Genomic DNA, 24602 nt, shown 5'->3' on the forward strand with positions numbered 1-24602 from the left:
AGACAGAGTTTTCTTCTGCTCTGTTTTGCTGGAGGCTAAGAGCAGGCTCAGCCACTGTGTTAAAGTCACCGTGACTTGACCGCAGTGCGTGCAGCCCGAGGTATTGTTGGGCTGGTATGCATTTCCAGCTCATTGTAATATTGTGAGACATGCCTATAGGTTTGGAAACACTTCCAGATTGTAGGTGGGTATTTTTTGGAAAAAAGCATTATGGATAGATTGGAACTGCAGTCTGATTGTGGACACACTCCTGTTCAGTATTACCGACTACACAAAAACATGCAGCATTGAGTTAAATGAGCTGCTATCTAGAGTATTGTTATGCATGAAGCTGTTCACTCACTCCCCCCATGGGATGAGGGAGAAAACCAGAAAAAAGGTAAAGACAGTTTAACAGGACAGAAAAGAAGGGGAAAATAATAATGAAAGGATATACAAGATAAGTGATACGCAGTACAGTTGCTCATAGCCCACTGACTGATGCCCAGCCAATCCCCAAGGAGTGATCAGTGCCCTTCCCTGGCCAACTTCCCCCAGTTTTATTGTTCCATATGGTGTGGGATATCCCTTGGGATAGCTGGGGTTTGCTGACGTGGCTTGTGGCTGCTCCCAACCGCTTGTGCACATCAGCCTCCTTGCTGGCAGGGCAGCAGGAGAAGCTGTGCTTTATCAACATTATTCTCATCCTTAAACTGAAACACAGCACTGTATCAGCTGCTAAGTAAAACATTAACTATAACTGCCACAACCAGGACAAGCATTACATTTTGCATATATTTATAAATATGTAAGTTCTTAAAGGGTATGATTGATCCTAGGGGTGATAGCTAGCCTTCATCTTAGGGCTATGGTCTGCAAAATGCATTTTGTATAACTTGCAGGCAATTCTAATCAATGATTTCTGCTACAGGAAAAGCTTGTGGAAAGTAAAGACTACCTGGAAGAAGTGAAATGCCTCCTGTGGTTTGCAAGCAGAACTATCAAAGTGCTATCCAGAAGTATTAAAGCTCTTTTAGTGTTTTATGTGGTTTGAAAGAAACTCTGGGAGGCTTTCATGGTATAAGTACAGGTCAGTACAGAAGGGAACAAAACCCAGCTCTTTCCATCAGTGAAAATTTTCTGTGTTGTCATGGTTTAACCCCAGCCAGTGACTAAGTACATATGTGTACACACACAGGCACACACATACACATGGGATGGTGAAAAGGAGAATCAGAAAAAGTAAAACTCATGGGTTTAGGTAAGAACACTTCAGTAACTGAAATAAAGTAAACAAAAATAATAATACAAATGAAAAGGATAAAGAGAAAGATGTATAGACCCCAAGACAGACAAGTGACACACTATTCAGTGGTTCACCACCCCCTGTCCAGTCCCCAAGCAGCAGTTGATGCCTTCTGGCTGATCAGGATATAAACTTCTCCCTTTTTATATACTGGGCATGATGCTCTATGGTGAAATATACCTTTGGGCAGTTTGGGTCAGCTGTTCTGGCCATGCTTCCTTCAGCTTCTTGTGCACCTCCTCGTTGGTGGAGTATGGTAAACTGAGAAAACCTGGATTTAAGGTAAGCACTGCTCAGCAACTAAATCATCAGCACTGTATCCAAAATACAGCACTGCATCAGCTACTAAATTAACTCTATCCCATCCAAACCCAGGATATGCATTAATTTAAGCCCTAGTTTAAGCCCATTTGTACAGAACTCAACAAGTCATCTAGCTGAATTAGTGGTTTGAACTCATTGTAGTACTTCTGTCATTTGAAACAAACAATGCCATTAACATTCCCTGCTTTAACGTTAAAAAGATTTTTAGGGTTACAACCATGGAATTCCAGGGTAATGCAGAATTGTTTCAATTCTATGGTAGAAAATGAATGTCACCAAAGTTAGGGGAAGTACAAGTTCATCTAGCAAAGTTTTGCAAAACTCTACAGTAATACTTCTCTCTCACCAAAGTTAGGAGAAGTACAAGTTCATCTAGCAAAGTTTCATAAAGCTCTACAGTAATACTTTTAGTGCTATTTCATATCCGCAAATAAGAAAAGAAACCTTGTGGCACGACCAAAGAACTTTAACAGAAACTTTTTGTTTATGAAGCCCTTCAATTCACTGTCATGTACACTAAGCTAGTGACAAACAAACCAAAAACACAACTGGTAAAGAAAAAACACACAAAATTATATCCCATTATAGTCTATAGTCCAGTGAATTTTATGCATTTAATTTCTATTGCCTGGTTACAGATTCCATATTTTAATTTTCATTCCTCTCCTGTGAATATTTAAAGCAAATTGCTTTTTAGTGAAAACAAATAATTATATTTCTAACAGAGGACCTAGTGCAGAAGTCAACTAAGGACTGACACCTGTAGATAAGCAACAATTACAGAGAGCAAACCCCAAATAATTCAGACATCAGGTGATTTTAGCTAGAGAAGTCAGAGAGGGAACAAGTGACAGAAGTACAGGCTCATATATCCATCAGCCTCATAGAGGGAATCTTAAATAAGCTTTTTGGGCACACTGATCTTGACTGTGGAACTTGCTTTTAGTTTTCATCAGAACAGACTAAATGAAAGCAAAGATGAATACAGTAGCCAAGTTGTGCCACAACAGAAATATAAATCAACATATTTGTACATATATCCTTTCTGTGCATATAATACACAACACAAAATGTTTTATTCAAAAACAGACATTTGATGAATTTTTAAAAAATAACATAGAAACTACATTTCAGCATTCTGTCAAATCAAAAGTATATCCTTAGGCTGCAAACCGTTCATTTTACTGGACAGCCCTTAAAAGGATCAACATATTTGATCTGAAAAGTGCTGCAGAAGTAAGGCATTGATACAGAATCAGGTAGAAATATGTAGTGCATGTACATTGACTTGGGGCGTTTTCCTGGTTTTTTAACAACAAACCTCCAGGACCACATACATGAGAGAGAACTGAAGGCAACTGCAGCAGAAACACGTAGGTACAGGCTATGTAAGATGTCTCATACTGGTACACACAACACACTCTCCTGCTGAACCCATCAGGTGCTTCAACTGCTAGTAAAACTAAAATTTGACCTGTATTAAAAATCACTTGAGACTTCAATATAACTCTTTAGTGCCTCTGATGTCCCCACTATGGAGTCTTCTTGGGAACATTAAAATGGCAGCAGTGTTTTACAATGGCACGCCCTAGGTGGACATACACCAAAGGAAAGCAATTTCAGTTCCCAAGCTTCTGGCATAAAATTGAGAGAAGGATGACTTGTTTCTTTTTTACATGAATGAGAATATCCTAGTGATCTTCAAATCAGTAAATTCATGTCAGTGTTTAATGTATCACTTTCTGAAAAGCCTAAAGGTTTGTAACCAAAGCCTTGCTTCCTTTTGGCTGGATCTTCAGCTTTGTTCCACACCATGAGATCTCGGTGTCTTCTCTCAGAGATCTGTCTTGCCCTCGTAATGACACATACAAGCAGCTCTCTGGCTGTCCAGGTATGGTTTGCATCCTAAATGTATGACTGCATCAAACAGCAGCTGAACAGTTGATTCACAAGCTGCAAGCAAAGAAGAGTTCAGTTAAAAGTACTCTTTGAGTGGAGTATGAAACTAAGAGGAGAAAACTCCGGCAAACTGAGAATGAGTCTAAGAAAGAAGCAATCTTCTCCGAGCAAAGCAAATGGATTGTCAAATGAAAGACTGAATTAACACAGAGTCATTTAAGTTTTGAGTAAAGACTTTTTATATGCCAAACAAAATGAAAATTCATTGCATATGGAATGTTATCTGTGTTGGAAACAAACTGAGTCTTGGAACATGAAAGAGCTGGTTTACCTTCTCACTCTTTGCATCCCAGTTTATGCAGAGGTTGCTATCTTTAACATCAGCTCAACAGAATTGAAAAAATATTCACCAGTTCTGACACTGAAGACTAACACGATGATTTATTTACAGTTAAATAAATTTGAGAAGTTCAAACACAAGGCTGTTGTAAAAACTGTACTGCTCTCAGTGGGAGTATTTACTGTGAAAGGGCCATTGTCCAAGTTAAAAAGTGGTTATGTCATGAATCCATCAGATGCAGGCCAACAACCAGAAGAAATATCATATGGCCTGTAACTGAGAAGCCTAACATTTATTCACTAGGGGAACAGCATTAACTACTTCCACCATGACTTTTTATTATTTTAATACCTAATTTCATACAGGGAAAGATTCTGTATTTTCCTACAGTTCGCGCAGCAGAACAGTCATCTTACAGCTGTTACAGTAAATGCAAGAATTACAGTTACATTTTGATCAAGTTGTATTCCAATATTCATATTCCCAAATGGGCAGCATTTTTCCCCCTAAAGTTAAAACTAACCTTAACTGAAAGTTAAGATTCATTTTCCTATGCTGTGTCACTGCTCTATTGTACAAGCATGTGGGCTGCACAGCAGAAGGACAGAACCAAGCATCTTCCATCAGCTTATGAAAATGTGGCCTTGCTGCACTGCACAAAGATTCTTTGACAAGTTAAGCTCAGGTTAAACTTGGAAAAAAAAATAAAGGCTTTTTCACACTTACCCTGGACACTCTCTGAGATTCCAAGCGTTTTCTGAACATCTCTGCAAATTTTTGAGAGGCAGGTCTGAAACTGCTCATCACAATCATTTTTTTTGTTGCCACAAGTATCATAGCATCTGTCGTGGTGATTGCAGCACCGTGTCATTGAAGGGATACCGATGTCAAACTGTGAAGAAAACAAGCACACACCTCCATTGGTATTCCAGCATAAGAAAAATATAGCCTGTGGACAGACTGTCACAGTTAAAAATTAAAACTAATGCGATGGGTTGAGATAAAGACAGTTTAATAGATGAATCAAAGTAGTACATGGTTTTAAAATTAAAATTAGTTTAGATTAGTTTTAAATTAGTCTAAATTTAGTTTTTAAATTAAAATTAGTTTAAATTAATAGTTAAACAGTTTAAAATTTAATTTTTTTTAAAAAAATTATATCTAAATGCTAGATGCTTCACAGGTTAACTGAACTGGAACCACATGAAGATTGTTTTAATTTTTGTAATGAAAACTCTAATTGATGTTGTGTGGAATCCCTCAGAAAACAGTAATATTTGGCTTCAGAGCCAAAGTTAAATGTAAAGAAGAACCAGAAATGAAAAGAGAACCAAGAGACTTTCAGGAAGAGAGAGCATAAAGACAGAGCATAAAGATGCATATTCTACTGTTTTTTTGAGGTTTTTTTTATCTGCAGCCTCAGCATTTAATATCATGTGTACTTGTGTTCTAGTGTACACAGTAGAATAAAAAAAGTATCCCAAAATAAGCAGTGTAAAAAGCATTCAGCACATTTCAAAGCAGAGGGAATACCAAGCCCATCTCTGAGCAACAGCCACCTGGAAGTCATACACAGCTCTGCAATGATCCCCTCCCCACCTTCTCCCAGTGCTCCAGTTTTTATTGCTGGGCACCACTATACAGTGTGGAACATCCCTCTGTTCAGTGTAGGTTTGCTGCCCAGCTGTGCCCCACCCAGCCTCTTGCTCAGCCCCAGCCTACACTCTGGGGTGGTGGATGGGCAGAGTTGGGGAAAAAAGAAAGTCCCAAAGCTGGAGGACAAGAAGCTGACTCCTATTTTCTTTCTATCATTAAGGAAAAAGGGTTAGTGTCAGTAAGGACAGTAAGTCAGCCAAACCCTCCAGTCTCACAGGGCCACAGCTGCAGCTACGCAATGCTTTCAACACTGTGTAAACAAAGTACTAAACCAAACACTCAAAACCCAAGAAGTTTATCATCATTACATTTTATGCTTGTAATCTTTGAAAATGTTTACGCTAGGTTTGTTTACAATACTAACACTTCCCATATGTTGTTACTAGAGCACGTGTTAGGAACTGATAAGAACAGGGACCTTGTATATGGATGCTGTCTTCATCTCCATTGAGGAAAGCTGATGTATGAAAGACATACAAAGGAGCCCCAAAATGGAAATACTTACCTGAACTCCAAACAGAGGGGATCCACAGCCATTTGGTGGTGATGGTTTATATTCATAGCGAGGAACAGGTCTTGATCCTGAAAAAGGTAATTTGTCATGTCTCAAATAGATTTTTTTGCACAGGACTTTAGCTGTTTTAAGACTCACCACAGACATTTGTTTGGCTCAAGACATTGTCAGTTGTATTTTTAACTTAAACATATATTCAGACACTTGCATGTCAACAATTCTTTCCAAATTACAACTTAGGGGTACTAAGCAGTATTTTTTTTAAAAGCGGGACAAGGCATCAGAGCAAGTGTCAATGTTTGCTTCCTATGTTAAAAAAAAATTACTGAAATCCATGTGTTGTTTAAGTATGCAATATATAGGAGTGTATAACAGAGTACTTTAGTGTAAGTTCATTGCTCTGTGCTCTATATGCAACCAACAGTAATTCTCTGATTTTTTTTATTATTTTTTTAACTGGGATGAAACATCATTTTTATTTCTACAGCTGTAACATTAATAGAATTTGAATTAGTAGAGACTGCTAAACTCACATCTCCCTGAACACTTACTAGTGCAGCAAACCAAGGAATGCTGCATCCCAAGTTAAGAAAGACTGTGGAGTTAATTTGAAAAATGACCCTCCCGTTCATTTCAGTATTGAAAACAATCTGAAGTCACAGTTAAATATAATAGGGAAAAAAACCACATTTTAAAGATGCATATTTTAGTACAAAGTGCAAATGTCACAGTATCCTGGCCACTCTTGTAGAGCCAGCCAGGGTGTCACCACCAGACTCCTTTCCTGACTTAACAAATAATCTGACACAGTAAACTGGGGTGATGTGATTCCACCACGACAGGCTATGCCAGCCTCCCATGCTGGGGGGTGCTCTTCAGGCACCACTGAAAAGCCTGGAAAGAAATCCCATTTCTGGAGCATCGCCTGCCTGGCACCGGGGATGGGCACAGCACGGGAGGCGATCACAGAATGGGTCAGGCTGGAAGGCACCACAGTGAGTCATCTGGTCCAAACGCCCTGCTCGAGCAGGGTCATCCTAATAATAATAGTCTAATATAATAATAACAATGATGATGATTATGATGATAATAATAATAACCATCGTCATCTATCAGGCCATGCCAACTTGAGCTGCCTCAATTATAGTTCAGGTAAATCAGGCAGCTGAAGCTCAGGGAAGAAGCGCAGATCACAGATGTCCTCTGCTGGTAGCAGCAGGACACTTAGGAACAGCAGGATGCATTCCTTCCACTGGCAAACGCGGCTGCCATTAAAAGCGTGACTTCGAAACAACATGTCCCATAGCTCAGAGTTAATAACCTTTCCTGTCTCAAACCGAAATGCTCAGGCGTGCTCGTAAATAACCAGCAGGGAGAGAGTAACTCTTCCCACTCCAGGGTTTTCCCCTGGACGCATCAGCTACATATATGACAGTAATATAAGCCTTTCCCCAAGGGAAACGTCTTGGAGACGTTTAAAAGGAGCTACTTAAAAGTAGTCTTAAGAGAACTGCTTACGTGTACACATGCTCCGTACATATTACACACGTATTTAAACACACATACACGTGCAGGAGCTTGCTCGCCGCGGTTCGTACACGTATTTATTTATTTATAGGAGTGCCCGCCGGCAGAACTCGTCAGTGAGGCTCGCCCCGGAGCGGCGCTGGACCGCCCTGCCGGGACAAGGGTCGCGCCGCCAGCCCCGCTCACCGTCGCTGCACTTGTACTGGCAGAGCCCGTCCTCGCCGCCCAGCAGGTCCAGGGCCGCGTTCAGGTACATGTCGATCTTGTGCACGCCATTGCGGATCGTCTTCAGCGTCATCCGCCAGTCCGGGGTCTGCGGCGCCTCCTGGCCCCGCGCCGGCCGCCAGGCGCAGGCCGCCAGCAGCAGCAGCAGCAGCGGGGGCAGCAACGACAGCCGGGCTGGGGCCATGCCGAGCCCGCTAAGCCGCCGCCTTCTCCTCCGCCACCCGCCCGGCCCGGCTCGCTGCCACGGCCACCACCGCCAGGGCCGCCATGGTGCCCGCGGCCCCGCCCGAGCGCCCGCCCGCGGGGAGGGGCCTCCCCCGCCCGCCCGCCCGTGGCAGCGCCGCGGAACGCTCTGTGTCCCCTCTCCCTTGTCCCCTCACCCCTGTCCCTTCTGCCCTGTGCCATGTCCTCTCAGCCCTGTCCCCTTTGCCCTGTGCCCTCTGCCCTCAGCCCTGTCCCCTCAGCCCTGTCCCCCCTCAGCCCTGTCCCCTCAGCCCTCTGCCCTGTCCCCTCAGCCCTGTCCCCTCAGCCGGGCGCGGCTTTCCGAACCTGGGCAGCGACAAGCGGGGCCTGCGCCGGTACCTCGCAGCTCGGCGCTGCCCCGGAGGTACCGAATTTTGTGACGCTGTTGGGTGGGAAGGAAACTGACCCGGACATCGTCAAAAGTGCAAGGCGAGGCTGTGAAGCGGAGCAAAATACAAGTGTATCTGTTAAACGGTGAAAGTCCCGTCTTGATTTGTTCAAAAGAAAAATCAGACCAAAATGAACTTGCTTACTAAGCACCGTGTTTGTTTTTCAGAATTTAAAAAAAAAGTTTATCTAAATGCTAGAAGCTTCACAGATGAACTGAATTGGAACCACGTGAAAATTGTTTTAATTTTTGTTATGAAAACTCTGATTGATGTTGTGTGGTATCCCTCAAAAACCAGTAATATTTGGCTTCAGGGCCAAAGTTAAATGTAAAAGAAGAACCAGAAATGGAACGAGAACCAGGAGACTTTCAGAACAGACAGAGCAAAAAGATGCATATTCTACTGGGGTTTTTTGATTTTTTTTTTTTATTTGCAGCCTCGGCATTTAATATTATGTGTACTTAACTAATGAAATTGGTGGGAAAAGTTCGTCACAGAAAAATGAAGTCAAACAAAAGAGGGAGCTCTTTGTACATCTGTCCAGCGCTTTCCTTTTTAGGGTTTCTTTACCAAGACCCTGATTCAGCAAAATAATTTCTGTGCAAGAATGTACTTAAATGCTTTCCTAAAAGGCAAACTTTGGTGAAGGTATGTGTATTTGTTTGAGAGAAGGAATTCATACCCTTACTTTAGTTATTTTGGAGACAGATGGTGTCTTTATGTGACAGAGTCATGCTGATGTGGGGTTTTTACAAGTCTGGAAGATGAAGAAAAGTCAATGAAAATGTAAAAATTCTTGTTGTCTGACTGTGGTGAATTATAGAAGAAATAGCACCACAACAACTGTGTTGTGTGAACATATGCAATTTATTCAGCAGGATAATTTAGAGAAATAAAGTGAAATGGATATTGAAAGTATTTGTCATTAGAATACAGTGAAAAATGTTCTAAAGCTATTGATAATTTTCATACAACTGGCTAGAGCTATGTGAGCTTTGTGTTGAGGGTACCAATCCACAAATCAAATTCTACTGCTTCAAAAAGAATTTGTGGAAACTTTTTGTGAACAGCTCTTGATGAATGGGAAGGTCTAATGTATAGCCTGATGTTTTCTTTATGACAGCAAGAAGTCTAACTTTGTATGTACTACATGGTTTTGTAGAATTAAATGTATAAGGTATTGTCTTTTTATATATTTATATTGCTATATAAAATGTATGTCTGTAAGAATACAGATGCACATAGAGTATGTAATGGTGTAAAACTCTACTTGGTGTTGAGAGTTTGTTGGATACCTGAAATAGAAATACATACACAGAGATCTTAAGATGTAAAGATGCTTTTGATTTAAGTTGAAGGTTTGAGTTTTAAAATTCCTTTGTTGTTTCTTAACAGCTGCTGTTAAATTTATAAAACTTAAAAGCTACAAAAATTGCCCCAGGCTAGATGATCGTATGATGTATATTGACTAGATATTAATTGTCTGAGTTTGTAGCTGCAAAAACTACCAAGATTTATTATTTGAGTAATTGTTGCATTACAACAAATCTCATGGTCTTAGCCAATCTGTTGATTAATACATGGGCTGAAGTCTACTTATGCAATAAGCCTAAGGAATCAAGTGCCAAACCAGGCAGCCTGCTGAGGGTTTCTGGTGACTTAGACCTCGAGATGATGTAAGTTCTTTAAAACAGGCTGGCTGCTGTCCTTTCTGTGAAGTTCACATATTGCCAGTGCAGTCATTTTCCAACCACTGCTTGCAGTATCATTATCCCTTTTAGCTAAATAAACAACAGCAACTGAAATGCAATGTGAAAAGTGGAAAAACCCAATATTATGAGAAAAAATAATTTAATATCTGCTTTTATTAGAGACCTTTGCAGTGGACTTGTGCCTGTAAAATTCTCTTCCCACAGGCTCTGCTAAAATGTGATATTCAGAGAGTGTTAAGAATTTTCAAAATACATTTCTTGAAGATTTGTATTGATTGTTGCTAAGTTATGTGTCAGCTGAGTGTGGAAAAGGACTATTTTTGCATAGGTGATATGAAGGAAGCATTTAATTTTCTGAGTTTCAGATATTGTACCGTGAAATGAGACCCCTTGATACATGGTGGCTAATCCAGTCATAATAGCTGGCAACTTGTGTGTACACACCAGGGTGGCCAGCCTCCCCACAGTTCTCACCCCAGCTCACAATGCCCCACACGTAGGCCACGTCTTCTGCATCAAAGCAGACCAGGGGGCCTCCTGAATCCCCTTTACAGCTGTCCGTGGAGCCATCGTAAGTACCTGAAGAGGAAATAAAAAGCAAAAGTAAGTTAAGGTACCAGCTGGCACACAGGGCAGGGCTCAGGAGATTTTTTAGGTCTGTGTCGCTTCCTGACAGCTGTTTGCCTAATGGTCACCACTAAAGAAGATTCTGAACCTCTTCAAGTCTGTTATTTCTCATTTCAAGTGCAGGGTCTCTCTTAATACTTCTGGCTGGCCCAAATTCTCATTTGCTTTTTTGTCAGTCTTGTTTTATGCAGTGCAATAGAGAGGAATTCAGCTACATTGCCTACGGTAAAAATTTGCCCATAAAAATGGAACAAGGTATAAAGATTTGTGCACTGATTCCTTTGGAAGTGAAGATGCCATAATGTGTGTACACCTCCGTGTCTGCCTTTGGTGTCCTCTCTACCCAGTAATCCATCGTCCAGTTTCATCTGTTCAATTATTCTCTTTACCACCTCTATGAAAACAGGTGGGCAGGTACAAGAAGGAGAGCAAATGAATCCTAGGATGGGGGGAAAGCAGCTGTCTCTAAGTGTCCCCACTGCATGGTTGGTCTCAGTGAGGACCTTTAGCAACACCAGGTAGCAGCCCTGAGGCCCAGGTGTGCAGGATCCAGTCCCCTTTATACTTCAAATGAGTGGGTTCACAAACCTGCTCATCTGCAGGTCAGCAGACCCAGTGTTCATGAAAAAAAATGAATCAAGATGGATGTGATATAAACAGAAATGCTGCTACAGAGCTAGAATATGATTAATGGTTTTTTCCTATATACTCAGTAAAAGTTTATTAATTTCTAACACCCTTACTACACTTTCCTGCTTGGCTGACTGTCCTAGTATGAAGGAACCCATAAAAAGCATAAGTCCCCAAGCTTTTAAGAAGCTCTTTCTTGAATCTGTACATTACTGAGAAAGAGTTGTGCAAATTGTTCAGAGTAAGGATTGCTAATCCTACAAAACAAGAATGTATTGCCTTTTATCAGTTTAATTAATACTTTCTTGTATTACCAACTCCTGTGAATACCAGCCCTTAATTTTAAAGTTTTTATTTGCACCAGGGAAGGGATGTTATCCCCAGATAGCCCCTTTCTGAATGTGTCTGATGTGGTACTGTCATTGTCCCCGCATGGTAAAGTATGATGACTTGAAATATATTGAAGAAAAGGGAGATAAGAACTGGTGCACTAAAGAAACCCAGTGTCTTATAGATAACATCCTGAAATTATCACCAATTATTTTGCTTTTATATCTGGTTTCAATTTTCTTGTTGAGTAGTTTGTTTAAAGATTGCCTTCACTTTTTGATTTGACAAACAGTTGAAACCATCTGCCCTGTGAGTTGAATACTTTTCAACTTTAGTCTTGTATTTGGCAACACTTTTTGTCACTTGAGAAGCAAAAAATGTGTATTCAAAATCCTCATTTTAATACTAGGAGTGACAACAAGTTTCCTGGACAGACTAATCTAAGTTTGAAAAGTGAATTGTATTTTCCTGGCATGCAGCATGGTAGAGACAAATGTCTAAGCAGATGAATTCTACTCAACAGGGTTGTGTGTTTTAGGACAGGCATATGCTTAAATATGTTGCTGAATCAGAATCAAATACAGTAAAAGGAGGAGGTTCAGTAGGTTGTAAAGAGCTTTTGTATTTAGAAAACATAACTCAAATTACATGCAAAAATTTGCCCAAATAATCACAGAAACTTGTCGTGCTGTCATCTGAACTCTGTTTACAAATAAGTGTATAATGGTGGATGCCACAGGCTCAGTGGCTGGCATGTAGCCAACAGTGATATTGTGATAGTTCATTTTTTGTCTTTTCTTAAGTCTAGAAGACTCCCAGCCATTAGGTCTGGCCTAAACTGAGAGCTTGATGGTAGAGAAATTATAGTAAGAAAATTGATGTTTACCTGCACATGCCATTTTTTTTAAAAATCGTCCTGGATACAATTCAGAACAATTGTGAAATAAATTAACATTTCCCCACTTGAGGATAAATTGTTTTGTGTAATCTAGAAAAAAAAATCAAAATTTAAAATGACAAGTACACATTAGACACATTTAATATAACAATTTGAAAGTTAGTTATTTACTTATTTACAGAATATAATCTTCAGTATTACAAACCAGAAACCTTAAACTACCACTAATATTTACCCCATATGATTTGCAGTGCATTGGCCATATATTTCAAAATAAAAGCAGAGTGGTTTAATTGCAGTGTAAACTACAGTGCTTTCATTTTGTGACATTTTCACCCTTTACATTTCCTTGTGTTCCTCTGGGCTTTTTTCTTGTGTTTTCCACATGAAGGTTTCCAGGAACTTGGAAATGGGTACATTGTTTTTTGTGAACTGGAGATGTGGCTGAGATTCATCCTTATTACCTTTTTTCTAACTCTGCTCTATCTTTATGGAGCAGTTACTGAAGATATGGGTGAGCTATGTATTCACAAGTCTAAAGAGATGCTCTGTTTTGTTCTCTGTCTGTTTGCTAGCAGTTCCCAGCTTTGCATTTGCTGGGTGGATACTACTGAGTATGGAGAGGAGAAACCTCCCAACCAGTATGTGGTAGCTCCAATGCCATGCTGCAACACTGTGATACAAAACAAATGCTTCCCAAATCTTTGAGAGCATGATTATATTTGGCTTATCTGTCTCTGTGCAGGCTTCTCTGGGCTGAACCCAAGCATGGCAGAGAGAGTATGTGCTCAGTTTCATGACTGCTGGCTGCAGCTCAGATCCTGTTGGGAAGGGGACAGAGGACAGGCTGTGACTATGGGCCCCTGTGAGCTACCACACAACATCTGTTACATGTCCTTTACAGATCTTCACAGCTGACAGAACTATTAAATGGGCAAAAGGAAAATTTCTCACTTTCAGGGTAGTTTTCATCCAGTTGTGTCCTCTATATCAATCTACAAAGTAGCTGAAACAGCAGAGGAAGCAGTACAGAAAAGAGAACCCAACAGTGATACCTGAGTGCCAGACCACAGCCTACATTTTCTGTACTCAGCCTCTTCTGAGTACTTTTGCACAACTGTTCTTCATCCTTTTCAAAATGAAAGCTCACCATAATTAGGAAATGAGTTATACAAATAATTCATTCCTGAAGTGAGCACTAAAGCAAATACCTTTCTCTAGTCCCCATCCAGAAATCTTGCATCTGTCACCAGTCTTAAACATGTACTCTGACCAGGGGACACAGGCAGGTATGCTGTTGTCTTCCAGGGAGCATTCTCCGAGCCCAGAACCTTTCAGCTCCAGCAGAGCAATGTCATTTTCATATGTTGATGCATTGTAATTTTCATGAATTATCACTTGGTTTAGTTTGAAAGTATTTGTCTCTTTGTCGTACGCTATTGTGTTCAACATTCCAACCCAGACAAGGTAGAGATGGACCCGATTTGCCCTGGATAAAACAGTGAAATTAACACAAGCCTTACATTTCAACTGGTTTAAAGCTGTAAACTGTTGCATTTTATCAAAATTTCTGTAGAATAAAAATCTATATTAGATTTATATATTTTCTTTTTGGACTTAATACCTAGGTTTTTCTGAAGTGTAGCAAATTCAAGGCAGATGACACAGGCTGAGTACTGCAACTAATACAGAAAATTATGTTTAAATCCAGGCTCTGTTTAGTGTTGTGACAAACTGAAAACAGGTGTTTATGCTGCTCTGATAGAAGAGTGAGCAGATGTGGATGGGACTGGCAAATCTTACATGTCTGCTCTTGGGTTGTTCTGGGGAATGTATAACCCCAGGGACATTCTCTGGGAACAGATCCTGGACTTCCACAAGGTAGAGATGGAGAAGAGATCCATTGCACTTAACTTCAAGCAGAGTGGTTACAATGAACCTTTCCTGCCTGCTGCTATCTGACTGAAGTATGCCATGTCTCTTCAAACTCATGTGGTTACTTTTTATCTTTCTATTCACTGCCAAAACACTCTGTTTTCTCTCAATCTTCCTCATCGTTAATGTGGGCGAATCAGAGGTTTAAACTGTTCTATTCAACAGACAAATAGAAATTAACAAACACGTAGCTGAGAAGGGCAGTAGTATCCAAATCAATTTTTCTGCTTTGCAGAAAGAAAATAATTTCAGAATTAATTGTTTTTACCTGACACAGTGAGCAGCAGTCAGAACCCAACAGCCACCAATATAAACCCCTCCACAGTACACTGTGGAACCTTCATTGCTGGTGTCTTTAATTGCCACTTGCCAAGGAAATTCACCCTATTCAATCAACAAACACAAATAATGAGAAATCATTACAATTGTACAACTTTTAGTGCATAAAGGGAAAAACATCTGGTTTTAATAAAAGATGTGCTATCCAGAGTTGTACATTGGGCTCCATCAGATATAAAGAATACATATATATAAATTCAGTAATTTTATTCAGTCTTCTGACTTTGTTCAATGTGTCCTTCCCTCCAGCTTTCAGTCATGAAAACCCTTGTAGCCAGAAAAACAGATGGAGGATCTCACCTGGTTTGAATACATTTTTGTTATATTCTGTTTCAAAGATGCAAAATTTAATTCCATTTTGCCAAATTGTTATTTTTTGCTGTAGTATTAATAATTTCTCTGAGTAATTTTCAGTTTCTACTTGTACTTCAATGCTTAATTTGTAAGTCTATATTTTACTTTATAAACCGTGCTTCTTTTTACTTTCATTCAGTGCAATGCCACTACTGCTGCAAAACATGACATAAGCATTGTGGCTGATTTTGTTATTTCCACACTTTTACAGAAGGAAAATAATGCCTATTTAAATCAATGCTGAATGAAGTCATATCTGGTAAAGTTGTTTTTTACCTTTCCAGCAATCTCTCCACCTACAATTCTTTTCCGTCGAGTTACTGTGTGATTCCTAACACCACAGTGCACTTGGGGAAGAAGTGTCTTTATCCTTTTTCTTTCTTTAACAAAAAGGAAAAATGTATTTCAGAATTCAAGTATACATTCTTGCTAAAATTTGAGTGCTGTGAATAGGCCAGTAGCTGAAATAGCAGGAAAACAAAGACTAAAAATTTTGGCATCTGTTTTTGCTTTCAAAATTGCTTGTGTCTGAGCATCACATTACTTCTGTCCATTTTCCAATGCTCTTTGCGTTCAGGCAAATGTTCCCCTAGATTTGCTGAGAGTTTACCTCAGCTGAGAGTTTACCAGTTGCCAAAACATGCAGATGTAGGTCCTCAGCTGGGATGAATTATTATGGCATTCTGAAAATCAGTGAAAAGTGAGACAAACAGTAAGTCCCAGAGTGTGTATTAGTAAATCACAAAGTCAGAATATCTGAGTGTTCTAGATCTGAGCAGCTGGCTGGTAGCTAGAAAGTCACTACTAAGAGGGTATGCTGTTGATTTTGGAGGGCTAATTACACTTACCTTTATCCATACTGTCATTTTCAGCACCTTCTTCTTTGCCTGTAGTATTAACAAAATATTTAAATTATCAGCAAACATTTACTTGAATATATGTTTGTGTGCTGAGATCATGGAACACATTTTAAATGCATAAGGGCATACTGTTCTCATGCAGAGCAATACTCTCCAGCCTGGTGCCTGCTCTTTCCTTTCCTTTCCTGCCAGGCACTCTTTGGCTGCCTCAGCCTACAAATGACCAGCAGACAGCAGACACTCGTTCATAACTACACAACATCTACTTGCTCTCCAAGCCTAGGGGGCCCTTCTGCCAGGAAACCCTGAGAAACTGCCCTTTTTTTCTTTGTGATCTCTGGGGAGATGTCCCATTCTCCTCCACCAGAAACAACCAAAATTTCTCCTCCTGCTCCATTGACCTTTTGAAATTTTCTAAAACTCAAAGGAGCATTAAGTAACAGGTTTTTATTTGGTCTTTGCCCCCCCCAGTTTAGATTGTGCTGATGGGTACTGTGTGTCTCCTTTAATAGGGTAAGGGAGGATATTCAGCATGAGAGGTAAATTAAATGCTTGCTGAATCTGGTTTGTCAGCTTTTATTGAAACAAAGTGCCCATTGAATTCAGTTCCTGGATGGGCACTGAGCATTGTGTCTGTTCTCATGTCACTGACAGTAATGTTTACATTTAGAGTTCAGTTTACCTGTACTAATTACCACCTGCCAATAGTTTTTACTTTTTTGGCCTTAGACTTTGTCTCTCTTGAGAGCAAGAAAAACATTCTAATTTTCAAACTAAACATAATCTTTTCAACAGAGAGGGGAAAAGCACAGAAGAATTATTACATTGACAAAACAGTTGAATTCCTCATTTGTGAGGAAAGTATTCCTGCTTTCTTACACTTTCTTAGGGGATACCAGTTTGATAGCTGGCCACATAAACAAAAGACATAATCTGCCTTAAGCTTCCCAAAACATCGTCTGTTTCTTCCTTCCTTTCATTTTATTGTGAGGCCTTTCCAGACAGAAAGGAGAGAAAATTCCATACTTTTTCTTCCTACTGTGCGTAACATAACATTGGGAAGACTGATTCTTGCATAATTGTGTAGCCTCTAGTTAAAATTGAGCTGAATGAAAGAAACAAAAACATCTTTCAGAAGAAGACCTGCACAGGTAACTCCAGCTTCATCCTCTCCTGTGAGGCAGTCAATTTCTTTGTTGCAGACACTCTTATTTGGAATACAGATGTTTGACCGGCAGTGGAAACTGTTTTCTCTGCACTCTGCAACACAGGAGAATTACAAATGTAAATCCCAGCATGATTTGGTTCAGCAACCTCACACTGTCAGAGAGCTTTTTACAAGGTAAACCAAATGTTACAGGGGACTGCCTGTTCATAAAGAGATTACAAAAGCAGGCTCTGTGCAGCGAAACAAAATGAATACTTGGCTTTCCTCACTTTAAATTCTTGAAACTATCTGAAAGATTTGAAAAATGTGGATCTCTGTTACCACTGCAGCACTGCTAGACTTGGTGTCACTCCATATCAGTTTCACCCATAACACAGCCACACTCAACCCCAGCCAAAAGACCTCCAATTTTGCCAGCATCACTGATCACCTCAAATGAGGAACTGATGATGCTTGTGCCAAATCCCTCCCCCCAAATAAGAGACCAAGCTGATTTTTGGTTGAATGAGCTAAATGCCTTAATGCAGGTTTAGGAATCAAGAGTCCTGACAGGAAAACACTGGATGAAATAACTTACATCTTCAAAAATTCTTGGTTATATGAAAAGGTATTATGAAACTGAGAATCCCTTTCCATTTAAATTTTGTGATCCCTTTGAATGTTATCAGAAGCAAAGCAGTGAATGAATTCATGGCAGGGTCTTTTGAGCTTCTTTAAAATCTTATGCCAATCTCCTATTTAAGATATTTGTCTTTAATAGAAAATAAGGTAGTTCTCTAAAAGTATCCAGATATCCCAAGATGATCCTAAGACCACTGAACTCAGTTGAAATACTTATTTTGATTTCAGGAAGCATTGTTTTCAGCCCATTCAGCTGAAACAGCACTATTTTTGTCACATGGAGTCCAAATACATGTCCACTAAATATATGAAATCACAGGTATTACATTTTTTTTCTAAAATTACTGTGACTGTTTCCACATTTATCTCATTAAAATGACTTACAATTGTAACACTACAAAATTAAGGTTATGGAGGGATAATGATGGGATTTGTAACCCACATTAGCATTTGGCACCTGAAACCCAAATTTTGAAAGTATTCTCCTGCATTCAGTTCATGCTAGATCCATTCCTCATTTCTAATCAGAATTTTTACAGCTGGAATTGCAGATGCTAAAGGAATGATGCTCATGAGCAAGCAGCATGCCAGGAAATAAATCATCACAGATGTTCCATGGATGATCTTGCACTAGTAATAAATTTAAGGGAGATCTTTGGTTTAAAGATAGTTCATTGGAAAACAAGTGTCTTTGTTTAATTACTATTGGTTTTTTTCAAGTAAAAGTACATTTTCATGCTATCAGGACAAATTTTTTGAACCAATGTTTAACAGCCTCCTAAATGATCTAATTGTATTTTCTCATTCTCCGAAGAAATCCAGATTCTCAACAGATCACTTGTCTGCTTCAAAATGGTATTTCATGCCATGCTTTTTTGCACTTGCCTAAGTATAAATTATGGTCTGATTTGTTTAATGTAGTGACTTAATGGAAAAGAGAATTTAGCTGTTACACGAGTGTAAAAATTCTTTGGGTGGATTTCTGCTGAAATTATTTTGAACCACCTGACAAAGGAAATTGTTACCTCTACAGCACAGTTCATCACTCAGGTCTCCACAGTCATTGATCCCATCACAGGTTTTATTCAGAGAAATGCACTTCTTGTTGACACAGTGAAACTCCCCATCTGAACAAACTGTGCAGCAAGTTGAAAATGAAGTTAGTGTGGAATTGACTGTAGGTTCATAATTGCCCAGGGAAACACTCTGCCTGCATGTTGGATTCTGTCAGCACTTTGGCCTATTGGCAGTAGATATGCTGGGGCCCAGTCAGGTAAATAGGAATAAATTTTTTATTGCTTTGGTTGCTTTTCACCAGGGTTTCAGCATGTCCACTCATTTTCTTCCTCCAAATTTGCCAGTAGCCTGTCAAAAGGGAATTTAATTTCTTCTAATGAAAGGACTGGTGAGGATTAAACCAGAAATGATCAATTCAAACCCACTATAAATGATTCAAGGGATTAGGATGATGGAGGTTCCTCCTCTAGAAAGAACTCATCAAGAGTCTGTGAATAACTGCTTTTGTAAGAAAAAAAATGATTCATAGCACTTCCAGTCAGCAGCGTCTCAGGCTGATCACCAGTGCCAAAGAAAGCTCCCTACAGAGAAGGAAAAGCTGTTAGAATTCTAAACAAGACTTTGATTCCCCCTTTACAGTGAGGAACTGAGGAGTCCTCAAACCCAGCAGGAGACACCAGCAGTTTCCCACTGTAGTCATGCTTGTCTGGCTGTGGTGCTAGTGCTGTGCTAATTGATGTCCCTCAAACAGTGAGCACCACAGTGTCACCTGTCTCCTCACCAGTGAAGCCAGGAGAGGTAGATTCATGGGATACAATATACCTTGGTACCCTTGGAAGGGATGGTGGAACAAACAGAACCATGGATGAAATAAATTTCCTTTGGGGAAATGTCTGTAAAAATACTTCAAGAGCAGCAGTGATTTTTCAAACTTGAAAACTCAGGACTATCATGACTCCAGATTGCCTCAATTGTCTTAAAGTCTGCAAAATTATGATTTAAAGTGATCAAAAGGTTTCAGTGCAGGTTTTCTGTGGCTGAGAGTTCAGCAAACTGGGTCCTCATTATTTAAAATATACTTAAAATGTAAAAACATCAAATAGATATTAAAACTAAACTAAAAAGATCTACTAACCTCTGAGATTTTCATGGCACTGCAGGCTAACCAGTCCCTCATTACTATCTCTTGATTTCATCTCTATGTGACATTCAGCAAGACTTGTCTCTAGGCCCCTGCAACTTATTTGCAGACAGTTTAACGAATTTAATGCAGATTCTGTGATGCTGGAAGTGGCTTGGTAATATTCAGCACCTCTGTGAAGATAATAACAACAAATTATATAATTTCACAATGGATTGTCCACTGCTTTTATTGTTTAGAATCTATACAATTTTCCTCAGTGTCAAAGAATTTTGGTCATGGCTAAGAAAAAGAGCAGACTAGCAACTGGAGTTGTCTAGGGGTAAATAGGAGATGTTTACTTTGGAAGAAATGCTAATTTTTGCAGGCTGCTACATAGATCTGTCCCCAGATGCATATGTAGGTCTATGAAAGTCACTGTGTATCACGATGGATAGAAAAGTCTCCTTATGTAGCAAAACTTGTAAGCTCACACCTCTGTCTCTGTGTGGACATGGGTGAGACATGACTTGGGAACCTTCCTGTATGGGGTCAGCTATCCTTGGTCCCATCTAAACCACTAAATGTTGAGGAAGCTCAGGCCACTGTAAGGCTGGGATTGATAAATTTTAATCTTTCTTGGTTTTACCTGAGAAGTATTCTCCTAACAGTGTAGGTATCTCCTACCTTAAAGAAATATGGATCAAGTAAATAACTAACTAGAGGGGCTTTCAATGAAACTCTACAGCTGAGTGATCTGCCCAGGGCAAACGCCTCTCTGCTATCTGAAGATAAACTGATCAAGACTAGGAAACACTTGCTTCTCACCTAGAGAGGCACTGCAATAGCAGATTTAGTTTTCTGGGGACTTTTTTTAGGTTTTTTTTCCGGTAAGGTTGGGAAGGCAACACAACCTAAGTTATGGTAAATGTACAGGTGTAAAATTATTATGTACAGGATATAGAGGTAACTTTATGAGGAGCTGAATATGCACCTGGGTTATCATTGTGGTTATAGGAAAAAGAACAAGCTGTGTGTGACTTCAGCCAACCCTGGAGCCAGAGCAAGCAGTGGCAGCAGGGGTGAAGGAAAAAGCCCCACGTTCTGCTCCTTGTTAGCCTGGCTAATGCACGTGGCAAAACAGAGCTGTACCCTGTTGTCAGCTGTCCTGAGAAACCTTTCCCTGCTCAGAGATTGTCACTCAGAGCTGCTTGGGAGTGGCCCATCCATGCATTTTCCCTAACACAGGCCTGAGAGAACACCTCCACATTGGTCTTCATCTTTATTTTAAAGCAAAGCAGTTATGGTTTGTGTAGTTGTAGCCTGTAACAGAACACAGAAATCTGTGTTTTGGCTTTCGCTCTCAGGTGTCAGTTTAGGAAGTTTTATCAGAGTATTGTGGCCAATACATCATTCATGAGTTTTCTGTCTTAACTGTTGGCTGTGACTGACACTTCTATAAGCATCCCTACTTTTTCATAACCCTTGCAGTTATCCAGAGATAAACTGCCCAAACTTACAATTCAAAGCCAAGGTGCCTGCAAGCCACGTTTGCTTCATTCATAGTCCATTCACTAGCACACACAAAACTGTCCTCCTTATGATTCACAGGTTTTACTCGAAGCAAACTTGAATCTTCATGATCCAGAGAGACTGAAAATGTTTCTTAAAAAATTAAAAAGAGAGAAATGAAAAAAATCCCCAAACAAAATTATATTATATAGATGTATTTAGTGGAAAGACAGCACAAAACCAAATCAGGACTAATTTTGTATTTACAGCCAAAATTCTTATGGAAAGAACAGTAATTGAGAATCAGAAGCTTCAGGCATTATTCCTGAATTAGTTCTGAGGATTGACTTTGTATCTTTGAGCCTGCTATTTTCTCAGAATATGACAGTTTAAGGACAAATGAGGGTAATGGGTCCATAGGAATACTTGAAGATCTACCAAGAAAGGGCTGCATTTTAGTCTAATTACCTTCTTTAGGGGATTTTTGATAACCAACCAGTAATACTTGAAGTGAGAAGGCCACATCCTACTTCTATTACCTGTGTTGCAAAATGCCTGCAGCACTCTGTGTAGCAAAACCAGCAGCTGGGTGGCCTGGGCCTGTCAATCACTTTATTTTTTATGAAAATCAGCAGATTCTGCCCATTTTCAGTGACTTTTCATTTTCTGTTTCATGTTGTTACTAGTGCAAGAAAACGAACAGACTTTCTGTAAATAGTGTAAGCATCTCCTCAGCCACCCCTGATTTTGGAAAAGGAGGCGTGAATACCTTTAGGCTTGCATGTTCCCCTGTGCAGAAACTTTGCTTTGGGTTGCTGGCACTCATAGCTCTTCAGCTGACAGTAAGTACGGAAGTTCTTTCCACCGGTAGAACAAACTGCAGAGCCATTCTTTGGGCACTGGTAGGGAAGCTTGCACAGGCATTTTCCCTCCACACATCGTTCCCATGGGTGACAAAAAACTTTCTTACAGGACTTGTGGGTGTATTGGTAGGTCAAGCATTCTTCTATGAGGTAGCCGTCTTGCTCAGCTGGCTGGGCAGGCTTAACCTGTTGAAAATGGTTTTCTTCAGCATTAGAGGCTGCTGAAAAAATAATAGATGCTGCTACAAAAAAAAATAATTTAAATGAAAGCGAGATTAGGGACTGCACCAAGAGTTTTGTAGATCCCTTCACTGACCTCAGCAAAGCATCCACTTATAAGCCTTTTCCTATCTAATCAAAAGTTCCTAAATGCCATTTATAGAGTTTATTCCCTTGTCTTTGTCTACCTCGTCCTTCTCAGTTTTTCTGAACTCCTTTTCTCTTTTTGGATTATTTACCTGGTGTGATCTTCAGTCTTACTGATGTCCCACAAACTTTATACCCTTTACTTTTCAAACATCAGCTGAAGTGCACAGCAGACTATAAACATTTCTAAAGGCACTGGTTCATAACACATCCCAGCAATGGAACTGTAAGCAGATTAAAACATAAAGGAATTTAAGCACCAGAAAAAAAAAAAAAAAAAAGCAATTTTGGGCTTTTTTTCTAAGATTTGTTTTATTGGCCTCGTTGACTTTGGATTTAAATATCATGTGTAAATATTTATGAATTACTTACTAGCAAATGAATCTATAATTGATGATTTGTTTTCCAGAGTCCACGTGACTGCTTAAGTAACAAGTGCCTCAAGTACCTTAACAAGTATCCAAAAGCAATTTGAAAATTAAGTGCTCATCCTCATCAGTTTTTCCTGTGTCTTGCACAGCAGAGGGTTTGCAGGGTGGCTGCTGGCCATCACTGGACTGCAGGTACAGACTGTGACCCTCCCTCTGATGGCCTCTGGGTGAGTGGCACCTGTGTTTGTGCAGCTCTCTGCTGACTTCAGTGCTGGCTGAGTGCTTTTGCTTACTAACACCTGTAGGTAGGATGAATCTTTTAACATGGAAATTATATATGGATGGCCTCTGTGTAAAAATGGAAGTAAAAACATTAGTCCTCAGATGTGATTTATCAGCTTTGACTGTGTCAACTGGATCAATAGAGCTGAAGTTTAAAGTTCTCATGAAGAAATCCTGCCCACAGTAAAGTCAGGGAGGATGTAGCTGGGGCAGAATTCAATCTAATACCTCTCTGTTTCACGGCTGTATAATCTTATTAAATTCTTCCTGCTGTTCTTGGGTCAGTAGAATCCAAACTGTGAGCCAGATCCGCCTTGGCACAACTCCCATGTTGTGCTAGGTGTCTCTCCTCAAGGGGAGCAGTATGTGCTGATATTTATCTCAGAACTTCTCTGAAAAGCTTGGGTTGTTCTGAATGCCCAGCCCAGACTGGCTTTCATGAACACTTCTGCCTGGAGAAAAACCACAGGAAACCTTCTGGCAGCCAGAGAATCCCATGCTGCCATATTACAAGACTGCAATCCCATTTCTCAAAAAAAGGAGGTGGGAAAAATTGCAGCACCTTTCTGTGGTCAGCCATGCTTGCAAATTTGGTTTAGGATAGGATCATGATTAAATCTTTTCCACAGACCTGTTAGCATAAGCCCCGGTAGAATGCAAACATTAAAGAAAAAAAACAAACTTCAAACATTCAGGCTGGGCTAAAAGATATGTATGAAGCACAAATACTATGAAAGGAACTTTTTTAAAGAAATCAATTGGCTTTGCTTTTATAACAATAAACTGTTTATTAAACGTTTTAAAAAATTACTGCGAACACAATAAAACGTATCTTACCTCTGATCCACAAAGACAAAAGAGACACAGGAAAACCAAGCAAATTGGGAGCATTCGCATCATGAAATTTTGTCTCCCTTCCTAGACAAATTCCTCTGGCTGGGATTCCTTTGAATGTCAGCTGCTAGATTTGGGGCTAATTTTTAACCACTAGAAAAACATTTTCAAGCGTATTTAGAAATAAAGTACAGGATCCTCAACTATTAACCGATAAATCTGATCTCTTCAAAAGAGCCTGCCTTAACTGGTTTTATCGGAAGTGGATGACGAGATAACAAACGTAAAGCCCTTGAAGTAAATGATTAAAAGGAAGCGCTTGTTGGGGTTGCACTTTTCTTTTCTTTGCTAACAGGAGTCC

General features: G+C 39.8%; 2 protein-coding genes across 3 annotated transcripts; both read right to left on the reverse strand.

The window, feature by feature from the left end:
* Window positions 1-2204: 2204 nt before the first annotated feature.
* PLA2G12A (phospholipase A2 group XIIA) lies at window positions 2205-8051 on the reverse strand. Its single transcript, XM_030239181.2, has 4 exons — window positions 7732-8051; window positions 6010-6086; window positions 4575-4740; window positions 2205-3562 (listed from the first exon to the last, which is right to left on the reverse strand). Exons 1-4 carry the CDS (start codon window positions 7952-7954, stop codon window positions 3444-3446), a joined length of 585 nt encoding a protein of 194 aa, XP_030095041.1. The 5' UTR covers window positions 7955-8051; the 3' UTR covers window positions 2205-3443.
* Window positions 8052-9250: 1199 nt separating this feature from the next.
* CFI (complement factor I) lies at window positions 9251-24457 on the reverse strand. Of its 2 annotated transcripts, XM_009101250.4 has the most exons (12): window positions 24245-24457; window positions 22295-22574; window positions 21534-21678; window positions 20029-20207; window positions 18902-19012; window positions 17231-17347; window positions 16076-16114; window positions 15504-15607; window positions 14803-14918; window positions 13811-14088; window positions 12588-12689; window positions 9251-10693 (listed from the first exon to the last, which is right to left on the reverse strand). In XM_009101250.4, exons 1-12 carry the CDS (start codon window positions 24305-24307, stop codon window positions 10476-10478), a joined length of 1752 nt encoding a protein of 583 aa, XP_009099498.2. In that variant the 5' UTR covers window positions 24308-24457; the 3' UTR covers window positions 9251-10475. The 2 variants fall into 2 exon arrangements, with proteins under 2 accessions (XP_009099498.2, XP_018782329.2); XM_018926784.3 differs by lacking the exon at window positions 12588-12689.
* Between the last annotated feature and the right edge of the window lie 145 nt (window positions 24458-24602).

The sequence above is a fragment of the Serinus canaria genome, chromosome 4, assembly GCF_022539315.1.
Source record: "Serinus canaria isolate serCan28SL12 chromosome 4, serCan2020, whole genome shotgun sequence".
Classification (NCBI taxonomy): Eukaryota; Metazoa; Chordata; class Aves; order Passeriformes; family Fringillidae; genus Serinus; species Serinus canaria.

Coding starts and splice junctions, on each gene's coding strand:
- PLA2G12A (XM_030239181.2), bottom strand. CDS start 7,954: ATGGCCCCAGCCCGGCTGTCGTTGCTGCCCCCGCTGCTGCTGCTGCTG. Junction 6,087..7,731: donor CCAGTACAAGTGCAGCGACG/GTGAGCGGGGCT, acceptor TACCTTTTTCAG/GATCAAGACCTGTTCCTCGC. Junction 4,741..6,009: donor CCCCTCTGTTTGGAGTTCAG/GTAAGTATTTCC, acceptor TTTTCTTCACAG/TTTGACATCGGTATCCCTTC.
- CFI (XM_009101250.4), bottom strand. CDS start 24,307: ATGATGCGAATGCTCCCAATTTGCTTGGTTTTCCTGTGTCTCTTTTGT. Junction 20,208..21,533: donor AGGCACCTTGGCTTTGAATT/GTAAGTTTGGGC, acceptor TTATCTTCACAG/AGGTGCTGAATATTACCAAG. Junction 14,089..14,802: donor ACTGCTGCTCACTGTGTCAG/GTAAAAACAATT, acceptor TGTTTTATCCAG/GGCAAATCGGGTCCATCTCT.